This window comes from Myotis lucifugus, unplaced genomic scaffold (genome assembly GCF_000147115.1).
Source record: "Myotis lucifugus unplaced genomic scaffold, Myoluc2.0 scaffold_20, whole genome shotgun sequence".
Lineage (NCBI taxonomy): Eukaryota > Metazoa > Chordata > Mammalia > Chiroptera > Vespertilionidae > Myotis > Myotis lucifugus.
In genome coordinates, this window is record NW_005871068.1 from 9,836,309 (window position 1) to 9,862,958 (window position 26,650).

Here is a 26,650-nt window from a genome sequence, read left to right on the forward strand (position 1 = left end):
AGCGTTACTCAAGTAAGAATAAGGCTAAAGGCATCTGGATCAATGGGAAAAGGAGCTGAAGTCTCATGATGCTTCCAGAACAGGGAGAGCAGCATCATGATAGTATACATCTTCAGGATTATGTCGTAGACTTTCCTTTCTTTGCATTCTACCCATATCCTTAGTTTCAATTACACCTCATACGCTGACAACTCTCAACTCTACATCTCTAGTCCAGATTTCCCCCTTGATTCCCAAACTTGAATATATATTGCCCTACTTGACATTTCCTCTTAGATGTCCCACAGCTACCAAAACTGAGCAAATCAACCAAATGTGGTCCCAATGTGTCTACTTCTACTTTACTTTCCACCCTCCAACTTGGTTTTGCTCTTTTTCTGCATTTTTCTCTATTTCAGATATTTACAATTAATCGTTGCTTTAGGCATAATTGCATTAGGCCTAATTCTGATATTTCCTCTTCCTCTATCACATCCTTCACCATTTTCATTTAATCTGACAACAAATCACCAATTCTTTCATCTACCTCCTAATATTTCTTGCGTCCCTCCGTTTCTCCCTCTCCCCACTATCTTTACTTAAAGCCATTACCATCTCTTGCCTCAAATCTGGTACTACCCTCTTGGCTACCATCCCACACTGTCACTGTCCATCTGCAAAGCAGCTAGATTGTGATCTTTCTAAAATGAAATTTTGGCTTTCTGCTTAAAATCTTCTAGTGATTGTTTTTCTTTAAGGTAAAACCCATACCCTTAATATTGCTTTAAAAGTCCCTTCAGTGTCTTTGTTGGCATCTTCTACTCCTTGCTCTATCAGCAGTTCTCAACCTGCATATCAGATATTTACATTACGATTCATAACAGTAGCAACATTACAGTAATGAAGTAGCAACAAAAATAATTTTATGGTTGGGTCACAACATGAGGAACTGTATTTAAAGGGCCAGAAGGTTGAGAACCACTGCCTAGCTATAAAGTTCATTCTTTATTTCCCAGTACATAGTATGTCCTTCTTGATAGTTGGCCTTAAACATGTGGTTCCCACTTCCTAGAACAATCCCAACTTCCTTTTATTGGCTTATTTACATTTATCCTTTGAGGCTGACCTTGGAAAAATGGACATCTCCCCTTCCAGGTGGCTGTCACTGACACCCTATGATCTCTTTTGCACCTTGTATTTCTGTCTTAGCATGGATCACACCATACTGTAATTTTCCATTAACTGTCTGTCTCTATTTTAGCCTATGAACTCTAGTGAGTATAGAGGTTATGGCTGTCATTTTCATTGCTCAATGCCAGTTCTTAGAATAAAGGCCAATAGTTTTATGACTGGATGAATGGTATAACAAGGTTTGTTGTTGTTTTCTTAATGAGGAAAACAAAGAAGTGTCCAAGTAGTCAAAGACAAAAAAATAAATTTACAAAAATTGGGAGGGGGAAAAACATCACCACTCAGAGATATATCTTTTGGAAAACAGACCTCCCTGGTTTTGTTTATTTTTGTTTATTTTTTTAGTATTAGATGTATTAGAATAGGAAGGAACATTATTTGGAACAATCTTATCTTTATTAAAATATCCTACCCCAGTGGTCGGCAAACTGGGGCCCCTTGAGTGTGGCTCTTCCACAAAATACCACGTGCAGGTGCGCACGTACAGTGCGATTGAAACTTCGTGGCCACACTCAAGGGGCCAAAGAGCCGCATGTGGCTCGCGAGCCGCAGTTTGCCGACCACTGCCCTACCCCAATCAGTGACCAAGGCATTGCCCTTTACCCTAAATCAAATATAGTTTCCTATTTTTTTTCAGTCAAAACTTCAACTAGAATTTACATCACATATTAATTCAGATAACACTGCTCATGGCTATAATCAGAGTTCTTTGTGTCATAGAAGAAAATGTCTATAGCCTGCCCAGGGTTTCTCTAAGAAGGGGTCTTTAATAATAAAATTTCACTATTGTGACAGGTGACTGAAGAAACCTTCCAATCACAGCATGTAGCAATTGGCTACTCAGGCATTGTTTAAATTTGGTCCTTTATCTGGCTAAAGGCAAAAACAGCCTACCCTTTTGTGCACATCTGTAGAATTGTAATACAATTGAATAGGATATAATATAGCATAATGTTAAACCGCATATCTAGCCCCTGAATTATTTTTTAGAAATTTAACTTTTCTATTCATGAGATTCTGTGGGTGAAGGGAATGAAATGGCCTAAGACGTGATGGCAGAATTGACCTTAGATGGCTTTCTTTGCCTGGCCAGGCAGTCAATCAGAGAAACTGGTTTACACAGGTTCTTTGGTTATCTCAGGGAGTGAAAAGACCTGATGTCAATCAAGCTTGCAGAATTCTTTGAATTAGTCATGGCATAAGCTGCCTTCTATTTCTAAACATCTTATTAGGCAGACCCTGATGGGATGCTAGGCTTGTGGATTTTCTAGGACTCTCTGCACACTCGACCTGTGCTCTCAATGAATGAAGTTAGTAGGAAATCCTGAACCATAATTGAAATTGTGTTGTTGTCCCAGAGTGCTGCTCAACAGTTGCTTTAAAATGTTATTTCATACCTTTAGCTAATCTGCTCAGCATACAGCCAGACAGCAACAACAAATATGAGGATAATTAGAAAGACATTAAAATATGGGAATTTAAAAACAAAATATAAATGTAGAAAACTGAATCCTGAGAGCATGATGCAGCAATAAACAAAAAGTAAGTATCCCCCCCAAAAACAAAACAAAACAAAACAAAAAACAAAAAAACTGAATCTGGTAATAGTGATCAAAAAACATATCATAGAAAACTTTATATTTGGTTTTCAGAGAAAACTGAAAGAAAACTAAGTACAATAATCAATATACATTAAACTATATTATTATCCCCTCAAAGTGTTCTGCAATATAAAAGTTTAATGAAAGTTGTCATCACAGTGAATTGATTGCTTCTCACATTCCTATATTTTAAATGAATTATTAACCCATGTACCTCAATATTACAAGCACACAAGTCAGAGTACAGCATGTCTAAGAAACTGTAGAACAGCGGTTCTCAACCTGTGGGTCACGACCCCTTTGGCGGTCGAACGACCCTTTCACAGGGGTCGCCTAAGACCCCCCTGCATATCAGATATTTACATTAAGATTCATAACAGTAGCAACATTACAGTTATGAAGTAGCAACGAAAATAATTTTATGGTTGGGTCACAACATGAGGAACTGTATTTAAATGGCCAGAAGGTTGAGAACCACTGCTGTAGAAGAATATTTTGTTTTATTTTGAGAGAATACATTTTTCATGTGAAATAAAAACTGGGAATTTGAACCAATATAAATGTACTTAAAATATGAGGTAGGCTCAAAATGGAGAAAATTTTAGATTATCTCAATAGCTTTTTACAAATCATCATTTACTAACGGAGCTATAGATTGCTACTATCCTTATTAATTTTATTAAGAATTTTTATTTCATTGAAGAGGTGATAGGTAAGCTCATTAAGAATGTGGTTTGTTCACTATTAAAATAGGACTTTCTGAGAAAATTATTATAAGATATAGTTCCCTTACAGTTAAGCTTTGTAGCCAGCAGCAAATACTTATTTAAGCACATAATATTTTGAACAATTAAACTACAAACACACTCTTTCACTACAGGGAGATTGCCATCAAACCAGACAAACATTTAGTGGAATGTAAGGATAAAATTTTTTTTCAGCCAAGGAAAAATAAGAAAGAAAAACAATCTACATTGCATATGTTAAAGAATGCCAGAAAAGTGTTCTGTCTAAAATTTCCCATTCCACACTGACTGCCATTCCCCTGTTGGTCACACACTCCACAAATTACAAATATATATGTAGAGATTATAAAGTTTACTAAAATAAAATAAAGAAAAATTCCCAAGAAAGTTAATTCATAATATAGCAAGTGTTAAGGACCATACAATATTTTTTTCAATAGCTGTGGGATACAGAAGTAGAAATGAGAGAAATTTTGTCATTTTGTTTTTTCTTTTATGAGTATGTGTTATTTTTTTTACTCTATTTGCTTTTTTGTGTGAAAAGGAGGAAAAGAGAATTTTGATGTCTGGGCGTAAGTCTTACAAAGAGATTTATATCAGATATCTCTTTGCTGTGGACCCTTGTGAAGGATTCAAGAGTAATAGGAGTCTTATGAAATGAAAAGCGTAAGTGTGCAAAAGATGCACTCTGACATCTTAGCATCTTTCAGAAACCTTTTTTTTTTAGAGAATTTTGTAATAAATATTCCTTGGTTGCCTGCTTACTATGTGCTGGGCATCAGGGGCTTTCCGTTTTTCTTTTTAAATTACTCAATAGATCCAGTTTTAGCATTGTAAAATTTACCCTTCCTTTTCCCCTAAGTCAAAGAAATGATTCTTTTTAGTGGGTTGGAATTTCAAGAGGTACTTTGCTCCTCAGAAGTCTAAAGTGTAGATTTTCTAAAGAATTGAAGATTCTTGCCGAAACCGGTTTGGCTCAGTGGATAGAGCGTCAGCCTGCGGACTGAAAGGTCCCAGGTTCGATTCCGGTCAAGGGCATGTACCTGGGTTGTGGGCACATCCCCAGTAGGAGATGTGCAGGAGGCAGCTGATCGATGTTTCTCTCTCGTCGATGTTTCGAGCTCTCTATCTCTCTACCTTCCTCTCTGTAAAAAATAAATAAAATATATTTTAAAAAAAGAATTGAAGATTCTTGACTGTTCTGCTAGGTGTGGGAGTCCTATAAAAAACATGTTGCCCTAACCAGTTTGGCTCAGTGGATAGAGTGTCAGCCTGCGGATTGAAGGGTCCCAGGTTCGATTCTGGTCAAGGGCGTGTACCTTGTTTGTGGGCACATCCCCAGTAGGGGGTGTGCAGGAGGCAGCTGATCGATGTTTCCCTTATAGATGTTTCTAACTCTCTATCCCTCTACCTTCCTTTCTGTAAAAATTCAATAAAAATATATTTAAAAAAAGAAACATGTTAAAACCAAATCTTACTCCTGTGAGTCTTCAGAAACTAACATGGAGAGCCATGAGAAATCATTAATATGTATATTTGACAATCACATATAACTGCACAAACTGTCCTGATCAAGGAGCTCTAATTTTGGCCTCTCAAGTTCAATTGCTGGGCAATTGATGCAACCACTTCCTTTTAGTTTTTCTTTGTCACCTACTATGAGGTTTTCATTTATTCAATTAACAAATAATACGAATACTCAATTTGACTGAATTATCTTCATGGGTTTAAGCACATTTTTGATTAGCTGTTTCCTCCTATCCTAATTCTTTTTTAACTTAGCAATTCTGAAGCTCCAATTATTATGGTCATAAATACATTGGAGTTTGTCTATTATCTTAGAATCTTGGCTATAGTCTTTAACTGAAAACAGTAAGTTCTTCTCATTCTAAGAAATGGAAATAATAAGACTTTCCTCAATAGGGTTTATAAAACAGGTGGGAAAGCTGGCCCTCCTTCATGACTCCAACACCTCCACTTATTCCAAAATTCATTGAAGATTTATGAGAGAAACCAAAGTCAGGATAATTCACCACCCAGTGGGGAGAGTATGAAGGCTACTGCTGCTTACTCCTCAAGGAGGAATGAAAAGGTGTACTTTTCTTCTTGGGGCAGAAAGGTTGGAAGTGGATTCCAACACCAGCACTCATAGAATCTGGGAATCAAAAGCAGTTGGGGCCTCTCCAACGTGTGCCGATTTATGAACCAGGAGGTCACAGTTCAATTCCCAGGCTGGGGGCTTGATCCCCAGTGAGGGCGTGCAGGAGGCAGCTGATCAAGATTCTCCCTCATCATGATGTTTCTATCTCTCTCTCCCTCTCCCTTCCTCTCTGAAATCAATAAAGATATATATTTTTAAATATCAGATGGGATTTACATCTAATTGCCAACTTGCACTCTGCTTATGCAGATGAATGCTTTATTTGCTTTCAATGTCTACTTAGGAATGAAAAAAAATAACTGCAAATGATGGCAGAGTGAAGAGAAGGGGAAGCCTGTATTTCTCAATGCTTGGTGTGGCAAAAATGTTTCCATAGGTAAAGTAGAAACTGAAGAAGGAACACTGCTTTGTAGAGCAAGATATTCCAGGACAAAGAGGTATTAAGATACTTTTACAGAATCTGTTTTATTTGTTGTTAAATAAATGTGAGGAAAGAAGAGCTTCTGTAAGACCTTTTAAAAAGCCTAGACTTGCATTTCAAAGAGGCCAATGTTTTGTGTCCTTTTTATATAAAATACTTGAACACCATGAAAATTCCTGTTAATGAAAGACAACTACCCATTTTCCTTCATTCCTATTTCTCAGGCCAATGGAGACTAATGTAACCCAGGTGGAGTAAGTAAAGACAGTGGATGTTTTGGGAGGAAAATAATCATTGTCCCCTTCCAGTGAGTCACCTAGCCCATGGTTTAAGCTTGAGCTGGAAACAGGAGAAGACAAACTGGATATGAGATTTAAATTTTAAGCTGAACTAAATAGGATTTAATGCCACAGAAATCTGAAACAGTGGAATTTATTCAGGGTAACAGCAAGAAATACAAATCAACCACCTGCTTGAAGCAAAACCATTTCACGTTTGTGACCAAACTGACTCAAACTATGCAGCAAAGTCCATGCACTCAGCACTTGATAAACTGAGGTAGAGGCAGAGGAAGAAAATGGACATAAAAAACAGCTAGAATTTAGTCCAGAGAAAGACAGGAAATAGTTTATGGAAGGCATGAAGAGACAATGAAGGGCCTAGGAAATAGATTTCAAACAGAGAATTATCAGAAGGCTTATAAAGATACATGGATGCCTCTGTCTAAATACTACAGCCAGCAAATTGCAAGCATTTTTTTTGTTTTTGTTTTAATCTTTATTGTTGAAAGTATTACATATGTCCCCCTTTTTTTCCCATTGACCCCTTATAGCCCGCCCCCTCCACCCACTATCCATCCACAGATGTTGCATATGTAGACTACTGCTGCTATCCAATGGAACACTTTGATTCATGATAACTTCAGTTAACAACCAATTAAAATTTCTGAAACATAATTTTAACTTCTTTAAGGAGGCAATGCCATGAAAATATCAGGAATTGTTTAAGGATCAGGAGGAATTTTCTATCCTCTCAGAAACAGATTCTTCCTAACTTTTGTTTAGAATTGGCTGGAGGACATCTCAAAGAAATTGAAATTTGAGGAACACCCTGGGCCTCACTGTAGACTCAGACCTTTTAGAGGTTGATGAGACATAAATATCTCATTTTCATGATTTTGTATGATAGAAGGAAAGAAACAGATCCACACAAATTTGCATATAAACTTTCTAGATGGTTAGACATGGTTTCAGCAAGCTGAGGAAAAACTTTTCAGAAGAAACAAGCTAATACGTTGCAAAGGGAATTAAATGGATATTATAATAAGCAGAGGGAAAGAAGGTAATTTATAGCAGGAAGGACAACTTTCAACAGTTTACAGTCTCAGCAACGGTCAACAGCTTCACTTCGTTGCCTTTTTTCCTGTTTTCAAACTAGTATGTGCAACTTTTTCCTAAAAGAAAAGAGGTCCCACACTGTACTCCTTGGACAAGAAATGACAAATAAATAAAAACTGTTGCTCTAAGCCACTTTAGATATAACTTCTGGGGGAAACACACCGGCTTCTGTGGTGTATTTGTTAATATACTTGGTAGAATTATAGGCTACACATAATGTTCACATGTGCTCATAAACATACTCTTTATATGTAAATAAGAAGAACATCACATTATTTACAAGGGCCATCTAGATTTACTGTTGTTAATGTCATCTGGTTTAAACTCACTGGGCAGAAAAACACCAAAGCCACGTGCATGGAGCTCCCTGTAATTTCCTTTGTAGAAAAAGATTAGAAATGTTAAAATCATTGGCATCATTGTCAGTTGGAACTTCATCTGTTTTAGTTCCTTGCAGGTCACTGAAGTTCTTTTGTGACCTGAGGGAAGTATTCTTAAAGTAATGCGGGAGAATCACTTTATCAATGGAACTTGACATCAGATAGCCATCACTTTCAAATAAAGCATTGATAGAGCTGTCAATGATCTGTACAGTACTATCTGAAATACTTTTCTGGGTTTTTGCTGCATCTTCATGGCTGAACAAATGAAACTGGTCTTTTGCTTTGACGGGAAAAAAACATGCATTATTACAGCTTCAAAAAGAAAGTAATGGCCTGGCCAGTGTAGCTCAGCAGTTGTGTCAAACCAGGAACCACGTGGTCACAGGTTCAATTCTCAGTCAGGGCACATGCCTGGGTTGTGGGCTTGATCCCCAGTAGGGGGCATGCAGGAGGCAGCTGATTGATGACTTTCACTCATCATTGATGTTTCTATCTCTCATCCTTCTCCCTTTCTCTCTAAAAAGCAATAAAATCATATTTTTAAAAAGTGATGGAAGTATAAAGCAGTACACCTGGAAGGAATCTACAGAGTTCATCTTATCCCAACCTTCTCAAAGGAACTTCAGAACACCTGTGGTCAACAAAATTTCTCTGGCCTTATGGAGAAGTGCTCTGTGATTACAAATGTACATATACTATGAGAATCTAAAGTTTAGGAAATGGATATTTATTGATATTGTACATAATTAAAATATTACAGAACATTCCTCCTGATACAGAAGAGTGACACAGAATCAGAATCCAGGGTACTGGTCAATCTCTCCACTCAGGAATTCAGACTCTCAGGATAAGAACTGAACATGGTGTTTCTGGCCTGCTGGGCTTTACATAATGTGTGGGAAGCACATCCATTCCAGTCCCTTTTACAGAGCAGCTAAGCATGACCATGAGTGTTGTCTATGAGTAGAAACAGTTTTCGGTCTTCAGTCAGATAGTCTCAAATGCAGCCTCAATAACCCAAAATGGTGCTTTTCTGATGTACATTAGAGATCTCTGCTGGATTCCTTTTCTTGTGATTTTGGACAATAATTGTCTAAGGCCAGTGTCCAGGTTCCCTTGAAATAAAATGCTCTTGACTCTGTTGACCTCTATGACCAATCATCAGTGGTATTAAAGTAGACTCAGATTGGTGCCAACTAGAAGTGGTATCTGAGAAACTGGAAAAATACCCCATCTCTTTGGAAGTCTGGGATGGCTCTCCCTTTTTCATCCTCTCCATGTGCATTAAATTAACAACATTTTTACATTATCAATACTCTTGATGATTGCCATGGTGCTAAAGAAGTTGAAGTGCATTTATGGCTTCCTATCACCCTATCCACAATACACCGAATAGTTCCTCAGGTCCAGTTCATAAAAAGCTGTACTATTTTGTTCTAAGGTATTACAGGTTTTCAAATCTTCTGTTTTCCAAGTGACTGTGGATTTGTAGCAAGGAGTTCCTGCCAGTCTTTGGCTCTGATATGATTCATTTGGCTGGGATGTACACCTTGAACAGCAGGAACAAGATGCAGGGAACATCTGTTTTTCCTTGCCAAATATGCTGTAGAGTTCTTGAGCTGTAGTCTGGGCATAGAAAGAAGACTCCTGGTTTTTGATGTGAGTATGGGGATCAGATAAACACTGGCAAAATGGTCCAATACACTCAATTCCTTGTTAGGAATCAGAGTCTTCTGTCACTGAATACTCATGAAATATTAAGCTGTCTGAATAGACATAAACTGTTTCCTAACTTCCTCTCCTTTCTATCTCCTCCCCACAGTGGAATCTTCATCATTTGTGGATGAAACCCATTTTTCTGGAGTTGTTTGGAGTGGGAGAGGAGCAAGCAGGTCTCAGGTGGTTGACCCTTCACTCATAGGGTTGTTGAACTTGTCATAAGTCAGGTATGGCTGAATATTAGGTTATAAACAATGTCTACCACAGCCATGCAGGACAATTTAGTGTCTTCTAAAGTAGTCCCAAGGGAATGCCTGCTCCATCTAGATTGTGGTCCAGGAGGGCAAGAGGGGTAGCATATTGGGAAACATAGTGATGTCATTTCTATGCCATTAGAAGTTTGCTATGGTTTCCTAGAAAGTACTTGTTCTGCTCCAGCAGGAAACTGTGGTCTTGAAAGAGAATCACTTTTTTCCCCTGCTTGGTTTTATTGTTCGGGAATTAAAAATGAGCTTCATCTCTGTAATAAAGAGATCCCTCAGCACTGATGAGCAATGGCTGGACCTGAATAATTAATGGCCCACACTAAGAATGAATCTGAAACATAGGCACACTAGTAAGTCAGATTGCCTTAATAAACAATTCATTCTCAGGTCAAGGTTGAGGTTAGAGTTCCCAAACCTGAATAATCACCAGAATCTAGAGGATCTTTTCAAAATAAAGTTTCCAGGATCAATAAAACTCTACAAAATAAATCCTAAGGAAGTTGGAAGGGAATGTGCATAAAGTTCTTATACCCTTCCCTTTCCATCTGTGTGCTATTGATGATTAGCCAGATTTGAAAATAATTATCAAAAGTGAAGTTTGAAAGAAAAGATTACTTAAATAAGAATTAAATAATAACAGACAGCAAAATGTAATTAATTTGGCTCATAAGATGAAAGAAGGAAGGGCAGAGTATTATTAAACTGTCCATTTGTCAATGCAGATCAGAAAATAATATGAGACTTGGTAAGGCAGAAGCAGTAAAGCAATTCTCCAGTTTTATTTGATACTTTTAAGGACTATACACTTTCCATGGCTCAGAAAAACAGCTTAACTTCAAAATATTTTCAGTCCTCATTCCATACATGGATTGCTCTGAGATACTAGAATATGTTGCAGAGAAATATTCTTTAATATTTCCTCTTTCATTTTCTTCTTTTTAAAAAAAGTGGACAATTTTAGTACAGACTTGCCTGAATATTAAATAAGAGTTTTGATCATTCAACCCCAAAAATCTATGAAGTAGCTTGAAAAGAAAATCAGTTCAAAAGAACCTAGAGTGGTAAAGTAAGATGGACAAGATAGATGAACATTTACCTTGAGAATGGTATTTTATGTTATATAAATTAAATATTAGTTGTAAATTATGATGGATCACAAGTAAAAGTTATATAAAGTTTCAATGAAACAAAGAAAAACTCCAGAAATTTTAATGAAAATTTAAATAAATAAAATGTTTTTAAAATTCTCTATCCAAAAACTAATTCCTAAAATTCTAATTTACCAATTCACATTACTAATTTATTTTATAAGTGATTAGGTTTTAGGCCTTAATATTAGATCTTTCTCATCTATATATTTTTTTAAAATTTCCTTTATTGATTTTGAGGAAGGAAGAGGGATAGAGATAGGAACATCAATTACAGAGATGCATCATTAATTGGCTGCCTCCTGCATGCCCCCTACTGGGGATTGAGCTTGAAACCCAGACATGTACCCTGCCCTGGAATGGAACCAATGACCTCATAGTTCCTGGGTCGACTCTCAACCACTGAGCAAAACTGGCTGGGCTCTCATCTATATATTTACTCTCTCTTTTGCTACTTCAACATTAGAGGAAATAGTTCAATCACCAAATTATAAGAAATTTAAGGATAAGATACCTCTTCATGGATATATCCATACTTGTTCATAAGTATTTTAATGGTTACCCAAAGCAAAGACAGTTTGTCTAGTGTGAATATATAATACTTAAATATTAATTAGATATTAAATTAGAATATGTATATATACACATTCATATACATACACATATATACACACAAGCATACATGTGGTATATATGTGTTGGTGTGTCCCTTTGTATCTGAACCAAAAAATGATATTTTATAGCTGCTATACATTCAGACAAGAAAATTTTAACTACTGCTTTATAATAAATTTCACAAATGTCAATGCAAATAGCCATTTGTTGAAGTAGGGTAAATTATATGTAAAGATAATAATGCAATCACTACTAATAAGATTAAAAAATAAATCTCCATGATTCATGATGATTAAAAACAAGAATGAAACTAATTTACCATTACCCTTTTTCTTGTAAAAGTTACATAATAGTTTAGTTCCTGTAGCTATAAAACAGGAAAATTAAACTCAAACTACAAGATGCATGAGAAAATATTATTAGAAATAAGAATCGAGGTATCTCACATAATTGATGGTAGAAAAATAATGATACCTTTCTCAGATAGCCAAAGAAGATATAGCAAAATAAAAAGCACAAATTCTGTTCTCTATTTCTTTACATTAAAGAGGGCTGGGCTATTGGGTTTATTGCCTGTGTGCAAATATGATACTGGTGATTTTTTTCCCTTCAAAATGTAATCACTCTTATACAATTATTCAATTAAAATTATTATGAGATCAAGTTACAGAGTCCACTACTTAGCTCAAAAATGAAGTCACCTTGAACACAGATGTTTGGCCTAACAGTATGCTTTCAGTGAAATTTTGATATGAAGATGATAGTTTTATCACAGAGTATTTAACCTAGGAAGGTCAAAATTCAAGATATCCCAAATTCTTTCCCCGACTGTAAGGAAAGAAAGTACCAAATTCAAAACATGAAAAAATGTAATCCTAGGTGTGAGGTGATACATCACTGTCGTTTTAATTTGAATCTCTCAGATGATTTGTGACTTTCAGCATTTTTTCATATGTCTCTTGATTTCTAATTTATGCCATTGTGATCTGAGAAGATGCTTGCTATGATTTCAATCTTCTTGAACCTGTAGAGACTTAGTTTGTGTCCTAACATGTGGTCTATCTTTGAAAATGTCCCATATGCACTTTAGAAAAATGTATATTCTGTAGTTTTGGGGTGAAATTTCTGTAAATGTCAAATAATTCCATCTGATCTATTGTGTTGTTTGGGATTACTGTTTCCCTGTTGATTTTTTGTCTAGAAGATCTATCCAGGGATGTCAGTGGGGTGTTAAAGTTCCCTACTATGATTGTATTGCTGTCCATCTCTCCCTTAAAATCCTCCATAATTTTTTTTAATATAGCTGGATGCTACTATATTGGTCGCATATATGTTTACCAGAGTTATAGCCTCTTGTAACCATCCCTTTGGTAGTATTAAGTGGCCCTCATTGTCTCTTGTTATGGTCTTCAATCTGAAGTCTATTTTGTCAGATGTGAGTATTACTACACCAGCTTTTTTTCATTTCCATTTGCCTAGAAAAATTTTTCCATCCTTTCGCTTTCATTCTGTGTGAGTCTTGTACTGAGGTGAGTTTCTTGTAGACAGCACATATATGGGTCATGTTTTCTTATCCATTCAGCTACCCTATGTCTTTTGATTGGGGTGTTTAAGCCATTTACATTTAAGGATATTATTGATAGGTACTTATTTGTTGCTATTTTTACTATGTCTGCAATCTTCACTTTCTATTTCTTCTTCTTACATCAGTCCCTTTAGCATTTCTTGCAGTGCTGGTTAGGTAGCAATAAACTCTTTTAGCATTTTTTTTTTGTCTCTGAAGCTCTTTATTTTGAATGATAGTTCTGCTGGATAGAGTAGTCTTGGATTTAGTCCCTGGATTTCATTATTTTGTATATTTCATGTCATTCCCTTCTGGCCTGAAGTGCTTCTATTGAGAAATCAGCTAACGGTCTAATTGGAGCTCCCTTGTAGGTAACTTCCTGTCTCTCTCTTGCAGCCTTTAAGATGCTTTGTCTTTAATGTTTGACATTTTAATTAATATGTGCCTAGGTGTGGGTCTTTTTGGGTTCATCTTGATTGGGACTCTGTGTTTCCTGAACTTGAGTGACTTTTTCCTTCACCAGGTTAGGTAAATTTTCTGCCATTATTTCTCCAAACAGGTTCTCTACTCCTCGCTTGGATTCTTCTTCTGGTATCCCTATGATGCAAATGTTGTTACATTTCACCTTGTCCCAAAGCTCCCTTAAACTCTCCTCCTGCTTTTTACTTTTTTTTCCATTTGCTGCTCTGAGTGGGTGTTTTTTTCTACCTTGTCTCCTAATTCACTGATTTGGTCCTCAGATTCTTCTAGTCTACTGTTGTATCCTTCCAGGGCATTCTTTATTTCAGGTATGTCTTCCCTCATTTCCAGCTGATTCTTAGTCATTGTTTCAACTTCTCTTTTCATGTCGCTGTAATTCTTATTAAGTCCCTTATATTCTCATTAAGTTCCTTACAATTCTCATTAGGTTGCTTATAGTTCGCACTGAATTATTGAGCACCCTTATTACCATCACTCTGAATTCTTTATCTGACAAATTGCTCACCTCCATTTCATTTAGTTCCTTTTCTGGCCATTCCTCCTTTTATTTCATTTGGGGGTTCTCCCTATTCTTACTGTCACTTTGTATTTGTTTCTATATATTAGATCACACTGCTATACCTCCCAGATTTTGTGAGGTTGTCTTATGTAGTAGGTGTTTCTTGGGACCCAGTGGTGCAGTCTCTTAGATATCCTGAGCTAGGTGCTCTAGGAAAGTCTCTTGCTCGGGTTATTTGCATTCTTCTGTAGTTGGTATTGAATGTTATTGTTCCATTAGTGGATGGAATCTCCTCTCAGGCTCACTGGCTATGTGGCTCATCCGCAACTAGTCGTGTGAGTTGTGGAGGTGTGGTCTCCAGGTGTTTTCTCTCCTTCCTTGATATGTCTCCTGCTTAGCTGGACCTCATTTGGTAATTCAGGTGAATGTTCTCCAATTTAGTTGTATTTCCAGTCTGGTCCTTGGAGGAGGTGGATGACAGGTCTGCCTATTCAGCCGCCATTTTCTCTCCTCCGATAAAATTTTGACCTCTGACAAGATAGTGTCACATATTTTCCTGGATTACTATACAGTTTTCCTTCAATCCATATTTTTCTATTCTGGTTTATCTGTGCTAAGGTAGATATGACACTGAGCAAATAATTCAAAGTCATAATTACCTGGAACAATTAATTAAAATTGCAAATGAAGCAGAATTAACCAATTTAGGTTTTGCCTCTTCTATTTTACTCTATCTACTATTTAATGTCAGGTGAAAGATCTTATAGATGACTATGAAAAAGACAGAAATGGGGCATTAATAATATACAAGAAAGATTAAATAATCACTGATCAAGAGAACTGGTTTCTATTGTTATGCAATTTGTGATTTTAATATTTAAGCCTCTACAATGTTTTCTTTTAATTAGTCATCACTAATACTTTTAAGCGTATTCTATAAGCTTTCTTCCTGGTTTGCTAACCATCTTTCAAATCATTAGTGTGAGTAGAAAATATAGTGCCATGTGATTATGAAGAGTGAACGATGCCTTTTCAAGGAATGGAACTAATTTATTACTTATTTGAATGCAAACTCACACTCTGAAATTAGGAAAGGGATCTAGCGTATTTCTTTTAAATATTCATAGGCAATAAAATATCGGGTTGTTTGATTGATTTAGCAGGCAATTGAATGTTACCTTTGCTCTTCATAATTGCATCTATAAAAAACATTGGGTAGGCAATTAAAAACCCCACCAACCTCTGGCATAGACATTTAATTGAGAAGAAAATGGGCCAAGGCTCATCTTCAAGTGAAAGAGCACCTTGTTTATTAATGAAAAACTGTTTCTCCTTAACCAACAACAAAAAGAAGAAAATTATGGCTTAAAACAAATTCAGGACATTGACTATAACAATCTAACATACAGCATGGATCTTATTGAAAAATAAATCAATTTAAAAGATCTGTTACTGTAATTATTTTTTCCCAGCCCCTTAGATAATTTATCTGGGGTTCCATCTACATTCTATCAAAACACCAGTCTTTTCAACTAAATTCTCAATAGGAACATCAAAACGATTGATTTAGCTAACAAATTATTAGGTGTGTCTCTATTACCTAAATAGTTTGGTATTGATCAAAGCACTGAGATTATACCCTGAGAAATAGGAAAACCCTGTTACTACCCATCAATTCAACTCAACATCATATCTTTAATGTCACATCAGCTTATTAGAGGCAAGCACAACAGAATTTGAGAAAGCTATTATCTCTAACAGACATGATTTTTATCAAAGTTCTAAAGCACCAAATGTGCTTTATTTTCATTGCCAAATTACTCTCAGATGGCTAGATATTCTATATAAATACAGCCAGGACAGATAATGGCTCCAAGTTTATTTCAAGTTTATTTATTGTTACTGTAGCATTCTGCTTAATTGACTATTGAAGTAGAAATGGAAAACTCCTTTCCATTTTAAGACTAAGAGAATGATGAAAGAAGTACTTTAGTCAGTTTTCTGCATTTTATTTAAATAATGAAGGTGGGTACATTTCACCATTTTTAATATTAGAATATATGTGTTTGTCTACCCATGCTCTTGGTGAGGGTGTGCTTTGAAGGTAGGTGCTATAGCATAGAGCCTGGTAAAAATAAAAATGATAATCATTTTTTTAAATATGTATGGTATTCTTAGCACTGTAGTAAGCACTTTCTATGCAGTATTTTCCATTTTGCTCAGGAGAACCCTATGAAACAGGATCTGTTATCACAGATAAAGAAATGGGAGCTTGAAAATATTGCCCAGGGTACAAAGCCAAGGAGGTGTAGGGGGATTGCCAGTCATCAATTCATTGTCTTTCAACACTGATCTCTTGATGATACTGGAATCTCTCTTTGTCTATAGAGGGCACTGGAGTGACAGTGGGGAGGTAAAGGTTTCTCTGTTCCAGTGTGTTTTTACTTCTTGCTCCTGTGGCTCCGGTTTTGGCCTGTGGCTCTGGATCCACCCATGACTATATAATAGTTCTGGGTTGGGTCAACCTGGTGAATGTTTTTGCCATCTTGTGGGTTGAATACCAGCTTTGGGTAGATCTCCTTGATTTACAAATTAGTTCTTTCCTTGGGTATTATACTTCAGGCCTTGGGTATTCTTTTGGGTTCTCATCTATTCTCTCTTAAAAATTAATTCCCAGTAAATAGTTAGTAGTTATTGGCATTGAACCTTCCCTGTGCAACTTACTGCGTAGTTCCTGTGACCCATCTGATCCTGTCTAATACAAGGGGCTGTTCCAACCCAAGTTTCTCTGATTGGTTATTTAATGTTTTAACAACTCAGTTTGGATATAACCGAGTAGGTATGCAATCAAAGTTTGTTGTTGAGTAGAATTATTATTTATTTGGGGAAAATGCCAGGTTGCAAACCAAAGACATTTAAAATATAAACACATAAGCAGTGTTTGTGTTACTAAAGGTTTGCAAGAGTAATACATAAATGAGGCTGATGCCAAGATCAGGTTAGAAAGTAGCGTATTCCTAAGCACATAATAGAGAAATTCTGAACACAGCTAAAGATTAAAATTGAGGTCTTTTCATAGCTTTGCCAAGGTCAGTTTTATAATGTGTCCTGATTTTTTGCTTGAACTACAATTGTTTTTTGTGCTACTAACATTCCAATAAAGTAAAAAAGCACATACTGATACCATATCAAAACATTGATGTGCCCCAACATCACCTACTTCTTTTCAGAACTGGAGAAAATCCTACTGAGGACTTCTTTATTTCCAATTTAAAACATGATCAAACCTCTCCCCCACTTAATTAGCAAAAGGTTTCCTGCAGACCTCCCGGGCTACCATGTCCCCTTAGAACCCTTCTTTCCCTTCATAGCCAACTCCTCACAAGGATAGTACATACTTGCTTTTTCCCTTTTCCTCTCTAATGTCTTCTATAACACTGTCACCAGAGTCTCTCTATGCCCCGGGAAAATCTAACTAAATTGCTCTAAGTCAAGGTTATAAGTGATGTATTTTTTGCACAATTCCATCGTTTTCTTTTTTGCTTTTTATTTTTTTCATTTTTAAATTACAGTTAACATTCAATCAGATATACAGCATAGTGGTTAGACAATCATGTACTTTACAGAGTGGTTCCCCATGTTTTAAGTACCCACCTGACACCATACATAGTTATTATGATATGATTGACTACTAGAGGCCTGGTGCACAAAATTCATGCCATCGGGGCGGGGGGGGGGGGGGAGTCGCTCAGCCTGGCCTGCGCCCTCTCGCAGTCTGGGAGTCCTCAGTTGGACATCCTTAACACTGCCGCGGAGGCAGGAGAGGCTCCAGCCACCACCGCTGTGCTCACCAGCTGTGAGCCTGGTTTCTGACTAAGCAGCACTCCTCTTGTGGGAGCGCACTGACCACCGGGGGGCAGCTACTGCACTGAGCATCTGCCCCTGGTGGTCAGTGCATGGCATAGTGATCGGTCATTCCAGGTTTGGTTGATTTGCATATTAACCTTTTATTATATAGGCTATTACATATGCTATAATTTACATCTCTGTGACTACCAATTTGTACTTAATCCCTTCACCTTTTCCACCCAGCCTCCCAACTCCCCTCTGGTTGATGCCTAATTCCCTCATCTTACTTGGCCTTACTATTGTAGCTGACATTTTTTTCATGACTCCTACCTCCTAAGCACCCAGGTTTTAACTGGAGTCGCCTCTAACTTTTTGACCATGTCTTCTAATCTCCTTTGTAGACACTGTATACTCTGCCTAAAACTTGATTTGGGGTATAACTCCTAAATTCAGTCCATGATTCTTTTTTCCTTTTGGTTACCTGGAGTGATCTCATGAACTCTACAGTTGTGACTAGCATGTAACCTGATAAATCCACTATGTGCATAACTAGTCTGAGTCATTCTCTTTAACTTCAGGGCTGGAGATCTCTCTCTTACTGGATTATGGAATAGTCCCACCTGGATGCTCCATAAGTACTACAGCAGACCCAGTGGGTGCCGTGCCACACAGCCTCCTAACCTCAGAACCTCTGAGTTCGTCTAAGCTCTGGTGGCCAGTTGTTGCACATACTGATAAATTCCCACCTTAAGCACCCATATGTGTATTATATCATTTTTTGAAAATATACTATATTTGGTTTCCTGTACAAACCCATACTCTAAAACATTTTTAGATAAAATGATATAATACACACATAAATATTTTAGCCATGTCTAACAAGTGACAGTTTCTAAAACATGGAAGCTGAGCTAATATTTAAATATTCCTCATTTTGCCCTAGCCGGTTTGGCTCAGTGCATAGAGCTTTGGCCTGCAGACTGAAGGGTCCCAGGTTCCATTCTGGTCAGAGTACATGCCTGGGTTATAGGCTCTATTCCCAGTGTGGGGCCTGCAGGAGGCAGCCGATCAATAATTCTCTCTCATTATTGATGTTTCTATCTTTCTCCCCCTCTCCCTTCCTCTCTGAAGTCAATAAAAATATTTTAAAAATAAATATTCCTCATTTTATCTGAGAACCCTAACTGTATTTGCTAAATGTTTATGCAAATTAGTTTAAAGAGATTTTTCACTTTTATCATCATACCTCTTCATGTAGTTCTCTCCAACGAGAATTAAATGTCTCAAGCTCCTCATTGATCAGTTCATCCATGACTCCACCATCTGTCAGGGTCTGTGCCAATATGCGAATCTGATTTGGGTTATCCTCTGAATGTTGCATCAGATTTTCAAGTGACTGAAACACATTTGCAAAAATTATTTTTCTAAATACGTTGAATTAATTCAAATGCTTCATGTCTTCTGATTTACTTAAATTAAGTTATAAGCAATTTAAACCAATATTAAATTAGGATCATAAAACATGAAAGATTGTTATTATTGAAAAAAAAGTACAGGGTGGGGCAAAATAGGTTTACAGATGTTCATATAAAAATAATACAATAAGTTACAGACAATAATACAAGAATAAACTATTGTTTCGTGTACGCAGAACGGTAAATCTACTTTTGCCGCAACCTGTATGATGTTGCTGTATGTAAATCTTCATGGGCTTATGGCAAGATTGTGGAATGAGGTACCTAAAAATGATTCACAGCCACCTTCTTATTTGATGGCCTCTACTCTAAAACCTGGAAAGGTAAAATACTCAATTTCTCTTGTAGCTACTGATGGCCAGGTGACATGATTCTGATATTATATGTAGAGAGAACTTTAAGAGGTTCTCTTCCCCAAATTAAAAAATGGCACAATCTCTTTAGAAGAAATCCTTCTGCCCTTTACACAATTTTACACTTCTAGAACTTAGAGGTAAAACAGCCATCTTTGGACTGGGAGGCAATAAAAATGAGAATGAGGCCCTTCAATCTGATCATTCAATAGGATAACTAACTTCATTTAGCATTCTTTGTTCTGGCCACAATCCTTTTACTGATGCTACGAAAGTTTGCTGCATCGTCTTTAGAAGATGTTCTACATTGCTGATTCACAAGTAATGTTTGTTCAATGAATATCTCTAAGTGGGACAGGACCAAAATTACAGTTCACGTGAGATCTCTCCCACTGTTGTTGATACCTCTACAGGTTTTACAATTCTCTTTTCAAAATAAGAAAGTTGGATACAAAGATGTCTTGGTTTCTGCTGGGACATTCTAAGATCCCAATTCTGTTCTGTCTAAAGAAACATTTTGCATGTTCTTCACATCTTGATTAATTTATGCACCTTATTTTAGCATATTCATATAGAGGATGGCACTAAATGCAATACATATGCTAACATACATATTTATTTTCTATAAAGAAATAAACAAAAGTACAATAAAATGCATACAACATAAATGATTAAATATCATAAGTTCACATAAATCAAAATTGACACATGTAAACTCCTTCATTTTATTTTTAAAGGTCTTCAAAATAAAACTTAAAAATATACTAAAATTTGGAATGTACTAAAACATATAAACATGCTAAAGACATATTTCTAATATCAAAACATGCCCACTTGGTACCTCAAAACATTCCATATGGTATGAATCTATGATTTTCAATATTTTTCAAAAATTCCCAATTTAGTAAATGTAGCCTTTAAACTGGAAAATAATATTTTACATTATTATCCTCTTTAGCCCTACTCCAAAGGAGCAAAAGTGTGCATTCAAACTGTCTTTGCAAGTCTGTAGCAGATTTAAGCAGGAAAAGAAAAGTGTCAACATATAACTTAGTGATATGGCAAAAGGCTAATGCCCTCTATAAGAGGTTATTTAAATTCTTTTTAAAACCTTGAGATTGGAAGGCTCTTAGAGAAAACTAAGGCTTTTTCCAAACCCCATTGTGGGAGGAGGGATGGCAACTAGACTCTGTGCTGTTTTGTTTGAATTTATTTTTTATTCGGTATTTTGATACCTTTCAATACTGCATGCAAAGTGTCATCATTTAGATTAATTCACAACTTACATCTAGCACCTTGGCGATTTCCTCACTTCCACCAGGAATATTTTCAGTGGTTTTAAGTTTCAATTCTACTTCATTCAGCCACTTGTTTGCCTTCTCCAAGTAGGACAGTAACTCATGCCAACATGCCCAAACCTCCTAAAAAAGAAATATCCCAGGTGAACTATTTTAATAAAAAAGTACTTATGAGACTCCAGCACTTCCATTTTTTAAAAAACTTCTAAAAATATAGCATTGTTGTAGATAACTGAAAATGCAACTAGTCATTTTGGTCACTTAATACATCCATAATAACAAGTCATTAAGGAAATATTTTATTCCATGAATAAATTCAAGATTCAGTGATTTACTTTTTTAAATAAAGAAATAATTCATCAACATTATATTAGATTTATATGTGCATTTTATGCAAAGGGATAATAAAGGCCAATTTCTGGATTATGGTTACGTCCGTAGCGATAAAAGCAGGAAGATGCACTGGAGGATAAGAATATTAAAATAGTCATTTTCCCATTAGCTTTGAGATTATAAATATTGAGAAAACCTATAAAATACAATAGCACAATTCCCACCACCTGCTACAGCACCTCCCCCCAACTTCTATCAATAATGGCTAGGAAAAAAATTATTTAAGGAGAAATTAAACTCTATCAGTTTCCCCATATTTTCACCTTTACTCCTAGCCCTTGCAAGTGATAGAAGACAGTCCCTCTCTAAGTGATGAAAAGTATTAGTCTAACCTACCAATACTTAATTGGTATTTTACATATAGTTTATCACATAAAGTGAAATTAAGTATTTTGCTTTAAAAGATGATAGAAATCTTAAATCTGGGTCATTTCCAGCTCCTGCTGTACTACAGGCTGTCTTCCTTCTGGGCAACAATCTCAACAGGAAAAAATAAATATCTCTTTAAATACCCGAGGGTACTTTAGAGTTTTGAAGATGCAGTTGGTAATGTGTCTTTTTAACTTTGGTGCAGATTGAGCTAATGGACTACCTTGCTGATTTAACCATCAGCAAAGATGGCCTCTTGTGTCCTCAATGCCTTTGAAGGACACAGCTGGAGAAGCTGAATGTACCGGCTTTACAGGTCACCTTGGCAAAATAAAATACACTCCTGAAGCCAGAATTGGAGCTAAAAGCCACTTAGGGTAACAGTTAAGCTTAACAGTTTGGAACTTAAAATTACTTTGAAATCACAGAAATGAAATTGACTTTGAAGAGAGTACAAACAAAAAAAGGAAACTTTCATTCCAAATGGTAACTGACGCTGATGTGGGAATGCCCTGCCCATAGTTTCTGTTAAGCCCATCTCAAATACTCCACGCAATCAGTGTATGCCTTTGGATATGCTGAATGAAATATAAAGGAAAACATTTTAATTTCATAGCTCATCTATGAAACGGAAATGAAAATTCTCAGGTGGCAGAAACAAAGAGGGAAGTTAAGTGCACAGAGAGGTTGGAAAAGATAATAATAACAACAATGATAATAATGGTAATAATAAGAACACTTAGGATGATAGCTACTCAGATTTACTGAGCACTAGGCTAAGTACTTTAAACAGAATGTCTCATTTAATTTGTTCAACACCCTATGAAATAGGTACTATTTCTATGTTCATTTTACATATAAGTTAAGCAACTGGCCAAAGTCCCAAATTATAAGTGCCTAAGTGAAGAATTCAAGCCTAAGTATTCTTATACCAGAGTCCATGTGCTTAATCACTATGCTTCACATATGACCATAAATTGACACATAAATCAAGAAAATCTGCCGAAACCGGTTTGGCTCAGTGGATAGAGCGTCGACCTGCGGACTGAAAGGTCCCAGGTTCGATTCCGGTCAAGGGCATGTGCCTGGGTTGCGGGCACATCCCCAGTAGGAGATGTGCAGGAGGCAGCTGATCAATGTTTCTCTCTCATCGATGTTTCTAACTCTCTATCTCTCTCCCTTCCTCTCTGTAAAAAATCAATAAAATATATTTTGAAAAAAAAGAAAAAAAAGAAAGTCAAGAAAAGAAACTGACTTCCAAAGTCTTGCACTTCCCGTTCAGCCTGGTGCAGAGCCACTGGTAGCTGGTGGTGAGAGTGTCAAGTTCTTTTTTTAAGGCCTCCTGTGCAACAGGTGGAGCTTGAGCTATGACACTATTCACGGACTCTGTAAGGAGTTTCACTTTGGCTTCTTTTTGCTGGGCCTCTTCTTTAGCTCTCTGAAAAAAATAAAAATAAAGAACACTCTGTTAATAGCAAGATGGGACTTTACTTACAAAATGCATTCCTATCTATCCTTCCTCACAACACCTCTACTAGAGTGAGATAAACAAAAAGAAACCTAATACTGAGTCCAATCATTTCTACACATTTAGATTTAGTTAAAATTGGGAACTTGAAAGAAAATAATCATAATCAGAATATAATAGATCTTTCATCAGAATACTTTGAAAAGTAATTTGTACATGGGTATATATGTGTAGGTATCTGTATTTCTCTATCTTTATCTACATGAAACAAATATTTCAATACCAATTTCAAAAATATCTCATGGTCTAGAATTGAAATCACTTATAAGTTATTCAGATGGATGAATAATATTGAAATCAGTATATTATTTAAATAAAAATATAATTAATATAGAAAAGTCTTAATTCTATATATAGGACCATATATTGATAACAGAAAGTTCTGTTCAGTAACTGAAAACACAAAAGAGAAAGAGAAGGAAAATAGCAGCCACTGACATGAGAGGGCTGGCCTACGACTCACAACTATGCCTTGTTCATCTCCTGTTGAAGATACTATTTCACAGAATATCAGCATCAGACAAGGCTACTTTGTTAGCTTCACAAATCGTGACACCACCACTCCATAATTACATTTGAATATAGACAAGAAGGTAAAAATTGTCCAAACAACGAAATACCAAACACATACCTATCCTGATTAGTGTAAGTTACCTCTGCATCTTTATCAATTATACTTTTCACCTCACTGTAGTCTTCCCACCTTCTAGGAAAAAATTACAAAAATACCTAATGATAGAGTTAGGTATTCCCACTCACTGACAACATGCAATCCAAACCAAAGCCTTTTTTTAACCCTCCCTCAAATCATCTAATGCAAACTCAAATCCTACAATAGGTTCTTGCTGTTATTCTCTTACTTACACAACCCCATGTTGTGTACACAGGTTCCCAGTGGCGTGCATTCTCCCTCATTACCAAAAGTAATAAACCCAACTTGTTCAACTACAGAGGTATCACTGTTGGTCTTTGGCTGAAGGGAGGGTATTTACACTCAATTTCCAATGTGTACATGTTAGAAATACAAATACAAACACACATGCACACACACAATTGATCTTTCATTTGGGTTACTCAAAAGGCCAACCTTGAGATGAGCTTTCAAGCATAAGTAGTTTATGTGTGATGTGAAGGAAATACGGGTAGAGGAATGGGGAATGGAGGCAGGAAAGCAAATGGAAATTATAGGGTATACTTACTAAAACCAGCAATTACTGTTGGTGACTAGAGTTTAATCCTGGTGGGAAGCTCTGGGAAATGCATGCCTCAGGGTTATCCCACTCAGGGGTGAGGACACTGGGGTATTTATATACCATCATTGGCTGAAGGCTGCTGGGGGAATGTTAATCTCCTAGTACATGAAGCTAGGCACACAGGTGGGAAAAGTAGGAATCAGTGGCCACAGAAAGCCCTCAGGTAAAGAAATGCAGGTTCTGGCAGGTGGAAGCTGGACCTACACGCAGTGCAGTAGTAAGAGTAAGGTGATGTGGGCAGGAATTGGACAAGGTCTGGACAAGGTCAGCTATAAAATGCCTCTATATATTTTAACACAATTAGTGCATGCCTTTGAATTTCATCCCATAATACCACAAAAGAATAAAATAATGGCAAATGAAAGTTGTTTTGACTATGAAATGATTGCCCTCATGGGTTTTAATTTAATTGATTTAAAATTTTAATTAAAAATTCTGACTAAATCTGTGTGGGTTATTTTTTGTTTTGCCATCATTGAGCTTGGGATTTGTTTCTACACAAACCATATTTGGCTTTAGTAATTTGAGCATTACAAATAACTTTCACAACCATTAATCATTTAGTATGTTCTGCTGTGTGCTACATTGGACATGCTGTATGTGCTATCTTATTGGATCTTTAACAAAAGCTTGTGAGATGTGTTTACTTATTTACACATTACACAACAGAAAACAAAGATTCAGAAAGTTTAAGTTAATCATTCTGGGAGTTTTTCTTTTCTTCATCATAATTTCTGTTAAGCCTGCCGTAGACCAATTCCAGCATGTCATAATTTTAAGAGTTTCATCAAAAGATTGATGTAGACTTGGGTACTCAACAGGGTTGAGTCACACATGTAGTCACCTGTTGGAAATGGCTAAAGGCATTTCCCCAAACCTGAATAGGAAACTGATTGTGGCTGCCAGACAGTTAAAGGGCATCTTAATCTACATGTTATTGCCTCCTACTGGCCAAACACCTGAACAGCCGTAGGCTATTCCCAAAACTGACAATGCTTCTGTACCCTTTGAAACCTTACCCTTTGAAGTGTATTATCTCCACCTTGCCTTAGGACAAATTGTGTTAATAAAAGCAAGGGTCCTAGACAAGGAGGGACTCTTCAGTTCCTTTAGCTGAAGGTCCTCTGACCCCCAATGCCTTTCAAAATTATATCTCATCTCCGGACTCTTTATTAGTCTCTGAATTTCTATGTCATCAGCGCACAGCCCCTTTTCCAGATTCCTGAACCCTTCTTGATGCTGGGACATGAACCCCGGCATAAGCCCATCTCAAATACTACATGCAATAAAGAAGAAGCATGTTTAAGTAGATCCAATAAATAAAATTACATTTTATACAAGTTACAAACAACCTATACAACTGCCAAAAATACAGAATAATAATTCTTTCCTTGTTTTTTAGGTTATCATAAATTGTTTTAAAAATAGGCTTAGAAGTTGGGAAAAGTTCAGAGATGATAAAACAAAGGTAGATAGATCCTGAAATTAATAAAATAACATTTACTGTAAACTATAATTTTTAAAAATTATAATACAAAAGGAAAGGAGATCATGAGGAATTTCTCCACTATAAGGAAAGGTAGACAACAAATGACTGTATAGCTTAGACATAATCCTCATCAGAAATGTGGCTTTTGCTCCCTTTATATACATGAATCTAACCATCATATGCTCAGACAACTTTCATTGCTGGTATGTCAAATCAGTGGTTCTCAAAGTATGGTTCTTTGGAACCTCTTTGGAACGCACTCCTTAGCATTACTTGGAAAGTTTTTAGAAATTAAAAATCTCAGGCCCTACCCCAAACTCACTGAATCAGATATCCTGGGGTAGGACCCAGAGGTCTGTGTTTTAACAAGTCCTCCAGTTGATTCTGATGCTCACTCACTTGTGAGAATCAGTACTCTTGCCTGTCCCCCATAAATGAGAACAGCAAATGCACTTATGTAAGTGGTGATAAGC

General features: G+C 36.4%; 1 protein-coding gene across 1 annotated transcript in view; it reads right to left on the reverse strand.

Annotated features, from left to right (window-relative positions):
• Positions 1–26,650, reverse strand: part of DMD (dystrophin) — a 2,279,750-nt gene that overhangs the window by 1,351,090 nt on the left and 902,010 nt on the right. Inside the window, exons 27-29 of the mRNA XM_023751347.1 lie at positions 23,163–23,345; positions 21,134–21,268; positions 19,266–19,415 (exon numbers count right to left, since the gene is read on the reverse strand). Coding sequence (XP_023607115.1) covers positions 19,266–19,415; positions 21,134–21,268; positions 23,163–23,345 — 468 coding nt within the window. The remainder of the gene's footprint in view (positions 1–19,265; positions 19,416–21,133; positions 21,269–23,162; positions 23,346–26,650) is intronic.